At 38.0% G+C, this 9,420-nt stretch overlaps 1 protein-coding gene across 1 annotated transcript; it reads left to right on the top strand.

Moving 5' to 3' along the window:
* The first annotated feature begins 3,802 nt into the window (after window positions 1-3,802).
* tbxta (T-box transcription factor Ta) lies at window positions 3,803-5,742 on the top strand. Its single transcript, XM_020932833.1, has 7 exons — window positions 3,803-3,987; window positions 4,207-4,471; window positions 4,574-4,708; window positions 4,806-4,929; window positions 5,019-5,192; window positions 5,274-5,397; window positions 5,484-5,742. The coding sequence occupies exons 1-7, from the start codon at window positions 3,803-3,805 to the stop codon at window positions 5,740-5,742; spliced, it is 1,266 nt and encodes a 421-aa protein (XP_020788492.1).
* The last annotated feature ends 3,678 nt before the right edge of the window (window positions 5,743-9,420 follow it).

Here is a 9,420-nt window from a genome sequence, read left to right as displayed (position 1 = left end):
ACAGGGAAAAACAAAACTGCAAGGAGGAAAATACAGAAGAACATAGCTTCACTGCCACCTGTCAAAACACATCAATAAATAATTTCTATGTGGTATGTAATATTGATCACAATCTATGTGTATAGGGAGTGTGGAGCACAAGTTTTGATTATTGAAGCAGATCAAATACATAAATGGAAAGTATTTATAGAGCCATTGCATCTGTTGTCAGAATTTGAAATGTGCCATTGAACGAAGAATGTTTGTAAACTTTTCTTTTTGGACATTATTATTATTGAAAAAAAAAAGTGTAACAAAAATAGAATTTACATTAAAAAAAAAAACTATTATTAACCCTCTCCAGGCAGACGTTGCAGATTTGCAACAGCTAAATGCCAATTACCTACTTACTCAAAATCCATATTTTATGAGCCTGTTTTTACTCAGGACCCTTTTTTAATGTTTTAATCTGCAGGTCAAAGTGTGCTACAGGTTGAATATTGCGCCATTTGAGAGACTTGGCTATTTACTGTCAATTTTATGTAAAATTTATTTACTAATTGACTATAGAAACTTCTATAAATGTAAACATTCACTTGCAGACCCAGCCAAACCTCTTGAAAAACCCAGTTTGGCCCCCGCAGGGCCCCCCTGAAATACAGTATTAGTTGTGTTTTAATGCCATAACTATCTGCTGCATGGAGCCCTGACATTAGCATGCTAAAGGTCCTACGTCTACAGAGAGAACCCAGGCGGGGGCTGAGGGCAATTACTGTCCCCGCTAATTCTTTTTATCCTTTTCAAAGAGAGGGTGATTAGAAGAGGAAAGTTTAGATTTCCTGAACTTGAAGTGGAAATGCCAAAGTGACAGACGAAGGCCAGGCCTCAATCCACATCTGGAGGACTGTGAGGCTTTACAGCCCTGGAACAAGGCTGAGGGCTCCAGATTTTATTTACACCTTTTAGTGTTGAATGGTGTTCAGTGAATTACATGGGCTTAAAATACTTTGACGATAAAATGATTCATGTATGATGTAAGATGTATTGTTAGTCACTCAGCAGTGAGTAAATATACAATACAATATTACACTGTCAGTAGGACAGCATCATTTTATTTTATAGAAGTTTATGTGAAGTTAAACACCACAACAGCTAGTGTTTGGTGCTGTTACCAGCCTCAGTCATAAATCAGAGATAAGTCCACCGTGTTACGGTACGTTTAGTGGGTGTTTTTTCTTCCCAGGCTTGACTCATCTGCCTCCTTATGTTTACCGATTTAGGCCACTCCAGCCCACTGGAAAATATGCCTGCTTATAACTGTCCCTTTGTGAAGCACCAGCCCTCTGTAATATTTCTCACTTAGGTGAGTGTGTGCCCAAGTCAGAGCAGAGGCTACGCAGCTTAACCCTGTGCTTACCAGAATGGTCTGAGCCCGGTGGAGCAGAGTGCTGTGGGAAACCTCAACGGGATCTTCAGGCACACTGCACCTTCTGCGCAGACGTTCGGTCACTGTGGGATGGAGACACGGCTTTACCTCAGATGGTGCTGCCAGTCACCTTCAGTCCTCCAGACCTCCAGTTCATGCCAGAAGTGAGCTAACCTGAAGATGTACAAAAAAAACCCCACATTTATAAAATATATTTATCAAAATATTGAAAATGTTACTACTGAGATACATCAACTGATTTTTAAGTTTATACAATTTAAATGCCAAAAATATTTTAGAAGACAATTAGGAGATTGCAAGATATTCAATAAACAGTTTGCCTAGTCTAAGAAGCCAAATGCTGAGGCTGAGGGAAAAATTATAAATTTCAAATTTCCTTCTTTCATAGTTCATTGTGATAGATGTAGATGACTTTTGGTTTTCCACTAATATCTTAAATTATGTAAAATTCAACCTGCCCCTCATTATAAACCTGCACTGTCCAACTTCACCATCCATCATTGCAACCTACATAGAGAGTAGTTTATAGTGTTGTAAGCTGGGTGAGTAGAGCCTAAGGCCTGTTTAATGGGGGTATGTCCTGTATGCGTCTTTAACACTCTCTGTCTCCAATATAAAACTCTCTCTCACAGACAGACGCAGGCTGAAGAGGAAGAGGCTGCTGAATGATATGGCATAGAAAGGTGTGAGAGATCCCCTTTACATTTATGGCCTCTGTGGAACTGGAGGAAGTGGTGCAGTAAAGTGGAGTCACGCTCCGCAGAGCTCACTTAGTTCCAAATCCAGCTCAGACACAAGAGCAGAGGGAGAGGCGAAGGCAGGAACAGAGACACGGGCAAGACAGAGGCAGAGCTGTATGATTTGGAGAAAATATCTTATTGCAAATTTTGCAGTTGTTAAAGTATAGCCAGTTTTGACTAGACTGATTTATGTTTCTGTTCAAAGTTCATATTTTAAATGCAGCAGAATTGACAAAAAGACACATGAACTTCATATGAAATATAAAATATAAACTGACAAACTGTTACAAGAATGACATTTTCAGTAGAAAATAAAAAAGAAACAGCAGCACTAGTTTGTTGTCTACTATTTCTTGGTTTGTGCTGTTTTTCTCTGTCTTTCTTCTCTGTGAAAGACAAATGTCTTCAGAAGAGTATAGGCTACTTGAACAAACCCAGAAGATTCCTATGAAAAATGATGAATTAATATGAAAAATACTGTATTTTGAAAATCACAGTGTACAATGGGGTGATAAAAATCTAAAGGTCAGATAAAAGGAAATGTTGTATTAGTGCATTTTGTCCAGCAGTCTGTCCTACTAAATAAGATGTTACTCTAAGATCTCACTATTGATTTTTTTTTTCAATAAAAATAAAAGCAAAATACAGAGTAGTTCCTGAGTGTATCCTAACCTTGCTGTAGAGTATGAGGAAGCCCCAGAGGTTGTCCAGAAGGCCCATTATGCTAATGCAGGCATCACTTGTGGGCCGTCCACTCTTTGGCACAACAGGAACACTGGGCTTTTCTAATGGCTGGCACTCAGTAAACACAAGCCGGGGCCCATGTGGATTTGAGACAACAAAAAGATTAGCTCTATTTTCAAATATACAACTGAGTTCAAAGACAAGAGGCTTCTTCATCTTTGTTAAAACACCCAGCTTTGAATGTGTAGGAAATCAGACTCACACTGGCATAATGTAAACACCAAAAATCCCAACAGTCCCTATATGTAGACTATGAAAATAATTTTGTTAGATTTTGGTTGAGTTTGTACGTATTCAAACGTGAAATCTAAAGTTAATTTTATCCATTAAATTTGGAAGGCCTACTTTTTGTTACATAATAATAATTTTGACACACATCTTGAGTTTGGGTATGCTGTCTTAGCAGAGAGAAGACCATTGTCTTCAATCACAAGTGTTGCCACAAGTCATTTTCTTGTGGCCTTTTCTTGTTACCTTTTGCTTTGCCGAAAAATATTTAGTTGAGTTAGTTAACGATTTCCTTTACCAAATAATTACACACATATTGCTTCATATATGTGATATCTGCCGTACGTATCTTAAATGCAGAAAAATTGTAAAAAAAAAAAAAAGAAAACATATATATATATATCTAGAATGAATGAGATGGTGTGTCCAAACTTTTGGCTGATAGTGCATGTCAGGCTGAGTGGGGATGCGCTGGTTGGAGAACCGTCATAGAGGCGAGGTGTGTGCAGTAAACTCCGCCCATACTCCCCATGAGGCCCCTGGGGGCCCTTAAATGCCGCGGCCTCGGCGCCTAGGGCAGAATAAATCGGGCCATACCTCTCTCTATCACCGGAATCATTGAGCTCTGTGTTGGACACTTACTTCAAACTTGTCGGAAATAACCATGACTTCTTCCAACCCCGACCAGCGCCTGGAGCATCTGCTAAGCGCCGTGGAGAGCGAGTTTCAGAAGGGCAGCGAGAAGGGAGACGCGTCCGAGCGGGACATCAAGCTCAGCCTGGAGGACAGCGACCTGTGGTCAAAGTTTAAAGAGTTAACCAACGAGATGATAGTCACCAAAACGGGAAGGTAACGAAAACATTTTATTATTATTAATATTTATTATTTTCATTTAGAAAAGCTTTCTGTGGTATAAAGGAAGAATAGGTTAAACCTCTGCTAACTAAGCTAGTTAGCTCACGTTAAGTACTCCGATTGAACATATTTAAACTGATAAAAGTATGTCACATAGGACACATTAGAGGCACAAAATAAGAAAAGTTCTAAAACGCTAGCATGTGTTTTCAGGAGAATGTTTCCCGTGTTGAGGGCCAGTGTCACGGGCTTGGACCCTAACGCCATGTATTCCGTGCTGCTGGACTTCGTGGCCGCGGACAACAACCGCTGGAAGTACGTGAACGGAGAGTGGGTTCCTGGCGGGAAACCAGAGCCCCAGAGCCCCAGCTGCGTGTACATTCACCCGGACTCACCTAACTTTGGAGCGCACTGGATGAAAGCTCCCGTGTCGTTCAGCAAAGTCAAGCTGTCTAACAAACTCAACGGCGGTGGACAGGCAAGATGCATTACAAATAGGCCTATCCTATACAAATCTTTATAGAAAACAAAATATTGGTGATGGCAAATTCTCATTCTGGTTTAACCCTTTTCCCCCCAGATCATGCTGAATTCTCTGCACAAGTATGAGCCAAGAATTCACATTGTGAAAGTTGGAGGCATTCAGAAGATGATTAGCAGCCAGTCCTTTCCAGAGACACAATTTATTGCTGTCACAGCGTATCAAAATGAAGAGGTAAATGAACCCTTCTAAACTCTATTATCGTTTAATACCTGTATAGTAAATTAAGACTGAAGTAAATGTTTTTATTTATGTTATTTTTTCATTGCAGATCACTGCTCTTAAGATCAAGCACAACCCTTTTGCCAAAGCTTTCTTGGATGCCAAGGAAAGGAGTGATCACAAAGAGGTTCCAGATCACAGCGCTGACAACCAGCAGTCTGGTTACTCTCAACGTAGGTTCTTTATATTTACAGTGTTTAAAATATATTTTTAATAGATTTATGTGTTATGTTATGTTCATGTTTTTGCTTGAACCTCACAGTTGGTGGATGGTTCCTGCCTGGCCAGACTCCGATCTGCCCCAGTAGCAGCCCACCTCAGTTCAGCAGCTCAGCAGGACACTCCTCTGGCTCTTATTGTGAACGATACTCCACTCTGAGGAACCACAGAGCCGCTCCATACCCCAGCCACTACTCCCACCGTACATCCAGCACAAGTAAGTCTTACTGTCTTTTATAACTAATTTTTAAATGGTTTGCAAAGTCATGGTTTTAATATTATTGAGTTTTTTTTAAAGACAATTACATGGACAACACCTCAGGAAGCTTGCCTACTCATGACAGCTGGTCTGCTCTTCAAATCCCCAATTCGTCAGGCATGGGCACTCTGTCCCACACCACCAACTCTACAACTAACTCAAGGTGAGCCTCATTTTCAAATATACTCTTAATAATCATAGTTCAGAAATGTCAATATTTAATTAAATCGGTCCCCTCTCTGCCCACAGTCAGTATCCCAGTCTGTGGTCAGTGGCCGGCACCACCCTCACCTCCTCTGGTTCTGCATCAGGCTCTATACCAGGTGGTCTGACCTCCCAGTTCCTAAGGGGCTCCTCATACACCAGCCTGAGCTCATCGCTGCCAGTCTCCTCGCCTTCATCCATGTATGACCCCAGCCTGGGTGAAGTGGGCGTGGGCGAAGCCCAGTTTGAAAGCTCCATTGCCCGACTGGCTGCTACCTGGGCGCCTGTGGCTCAGAGCTACTAAAGGGTCCCGAACAGAGACTGAAAATATGAAGGATTATAATAGAAGGACTCATAGGGATTCTGTTTTGACAATCGTGTTTCATTCCATTCCATCTTTAGATCTGCTTTGCTCTTACTGTACAAATGTCTTTTACAAATGTGCTTGTTTGAAAAAATTTTGAGCATGTTGCTTTTCTAACATTCCATGTATATGTGTGTATATAGAGTAACTTAACGCCTTAACATTGTATTATGCCTTTATACAGTGCAAATACCTTGCAAAATACTACTGAAGTGCCTTCTGGATCCTGGCAGAGCAGCCAGGATATTGCACAACACATGTATATATATATATATCTATTTGTTATTTATGTCATTTAATAATAAATTAAAATGTTTCATTTCTGAACTTTGTTTCCATTTCAGTTCTTGAATATTAATTACTGTCTGACAATATGACTGAATCTCTGATGAGAACAGAGTCAAATCAGTCTTCATGAATGTGAAGTGAAGTTGTGACGCCCGATTAGTGTGGCACCTTTTTGCTACAGTCTGCGCTGTGGTGTGAGATACAGCTGACATATACTGAACACCGACTTTAATACCAACACACTGACAACTAAACCACAATTAATTCAATGTATCTTTAATTTGCTTTAATATGATTAAGATTATTTGTATGCTGATATTAACATGAATTTGAATCAACTAAATCTATAATAAACATACACAATTTATACTTCAAAAATCAAGCTTGTTTAATTTTATATACATTTAGACTTCAAAGTTTCACATTTATTTTAAGGCATTTAAGTAATAGAAACAACAATACAGCATTGTTTTTATTCATTGGCCATGTTATTTAAGTGAAAAGTGTGGTAAAGTTATATGCAAAGCTGGAGCTGATTGGGTGCGTGGTGGTGATGTCAGTGGTGTGATGTTGTAGGGTCCGGCAGGGCAGTGATGGAGTGCTCCTCACCCAGGTGTAAATGAAGGCTGAGAGGTCATGGGGCCATGGGCAAACAGTAATGAAGCAGCAATGTGACCTGCAGCTGCCAGGGCCCGAAAGCACTAAGCAAAGGGCCAAACGCCACTTCACTACAGTGCTCAAAGTAGGAATCCTCAGCTTCAACAAAGTACAGGAGGGCTCTTTGTCCAAATGGAACAAGGAGGATACTTTCTTTCTTTGAATTCACAAAATTTGGACTTTACAAATATGCAGGCTATAATGGAAGGAAACACAGTTATTTATGGTGCTCTTTCATAGACAATTTATAAAGTAAGCCTATAAAGCTATCGACTTTAGTTTCAATATTAAGAATTTGACTGACTTGTTCTATTTTAATATCTATGGTTTTCACTCAGAGACAGTTTTCCCTCTTCATAACATTGGATTTTATTTCCAAAAGAAAATTTCACAAGTTTTGAACCTGTTCCTCTATTAGTGACAAGGCCACAGAACATGCTATAATGCTACAAATAGCTGGATTTTAACCATATTTGTTTAAGCTGCCCATGTCTATATTTAGTAGCTTATTCTTAGCCTGTATAATGTTGTATTGTCATCTGAAACACAGCAAAAGTGCCTCTTCAATAATAAAAAGCAAAGAAAATGTATAACCTACCCCCTCTAGTGGCTAATGACAGAAATTTTGCTTAAAAAAATAAATCTAAATCGAGAGGCCTACTCAGTGATTATAGATATTTGACTTAAGAACTAAAGTCAGACTAAAACCATAGCTTGAACACTACCACATTATGAATGATAAATAAGACTTCATACATTATGTCTTTGAGGAGTGCCCTGAAAGCCACTTTAATTTGATCCAGTCAGCATTACATTGTTAACAACAAGTATATGTGAGTCCTCACAAGCATGTAATAAGATATGAAGGTTTATTTCTATTCTAGTCATATATTTGATTGTTACCAGTAGTATTATGTAATAAACAAATGCCTATATAACAATACCAGTGAAGTAAATCTGCTCTCTACATTTGGTCTACTATTCTAAGAAATACAAAATAAACATTACTAGAACACACCCTGTCATTCAGTGTTTATTTATTTTTTTCTTATGCTTACTACTTTCTACATGTTAGATAGGCTTACATACAGAAAACATCAAATATATGAAGTAAGATATATGACATTATGTAGTAAAGAAAAAATCTTCAAGGACCCTACGAAATATTTTTCGACAAAGTAAATGGTGAAAGGATTCAAATATATAAAGATAAAATAAAACCATAGGCTATACATATATATGTGTGCTTCAATATTTGGGATTTAATTTGTTCTATATTTTATTTAAAACATACAACTGCAGTATAATGTTAAATATTCATGGAACAGACATTAAAGTGATGACAAAATATTCTAAAATAAATTACAAACTCTCTTAAGTGTATTCAGTTCACCAAACATGTAAATGTAAATTAGGCTTATAGTACTTTTTATTACCATTATAATATTTTCTGTATTCCTTATGATTTTGTACTGCTAATTATGCAATTGTTTTTAACTTTGACTTATTCTACTTGTTGGCGTACTTTGTGATTTCCTTGAAATGTCAAAAGCAATATAAATAAAATGTACTATTATTATTACAAATTAAACTGACCAAGCCTTGTGTCCCTCATCTGTGTGTGCGCCTGTTTAAAGGGACTCTCTATACTTCTCCAGGAGGATATTTGCCTGTAGTCTTTGTACAGTCCACAGTAGTAAACATGTTCTGAAGGATCCTGGGTCATCTGCTCTATCTAAACTCCATCCTTTGTCCTCTGTGATGGCTGCGGTGTGCTTAGTGTGCCCTAACCTGCAGCCTGTGTTGGTCCTGGCTAATTGATAGTTTGGATTTGAGCTTTACTCTTGGGCCGCCGCTCCTCCCTGGAAGTGTGTGTCTCAAATATGCTTTGCAGAGTGTGCCCGGCACCAAGGTGTGGAGGACTGGCCACTGTCAAACAACAGATGTAGAGATAAGGGAGTAATTGTAATGAAAAAAAAAAAAAAAAAAAATATATATATATATATATATATATATATATATATATATATATATATATATATATATATATATATATATATATATATATAGTAGCTTTTAAGTTTTAATTGTGCATAAAACAGATTAGACTACTAATTTCACTAAAGCATAGTTAAAAAAGTAAAAAAATCTTGAATTTTAGTTTTTTTTCTAATTTTAAAATTTTCGAGAAATTTATAATTTTGCTTTCTGGTTGAATGAGCAGCAGATATGAAATACATACGTACATAGAGTAACTGCACATCTATTACCTAGCAACCATAATGTTAATGAGGGCCAAAACTCTGTGTTTTCATTTATTTGTATTAAGCTTAAGAGTTGTTAGGGTGGACTCTCTCTGTAGTCAGCCCAGTCATGTAGTATGGACCCTCCACAACATTCTAAATCTCTCATGATTGAAAAAGTGTTGATTGCATGGGCAGATGTATTCTGTTTAACTTAGTGTTATTTCTTGTATTTTTGTACTTTTATACCCTTTTACTTCAAATTACCCAGAACATTCGGTAGAGTGTCACGTAATGATGAGCAACTGACAACAGTATGCAGATACAGAAAAATTAAGAGAAAATATGTTGAAATTAAAAGTGCACTGGGTACCTTTTTGGTTAGGGGTCTGTCACCTGCTTCTTTCTAAGGATACATCATTGTTCTGCC

This window comes from Boleophthalmus pectinirostris, unplaced genomic scaffold (genome assembly GCF_026225935.1).
Source record: "Boleophthalmus pectinirostris isolate CB_2022bp ecotype Guang Dong unplaced genomic scaffold, ASM2622593v1 HiC_scaffold_21, whole genome shotgun sequence".
NCBI lineage: Eukaryota > Metazoa > Chordata > Actinopteri > Gobiiformes > Gobiidae > Boleophthalmus > Boleophthalmus pectinirostris.
The sequence above is the reverse complement of the archived record's forward strand: the minus strand, read 5'-3'. Positions and strand labels throughout refer to the sequence as shown.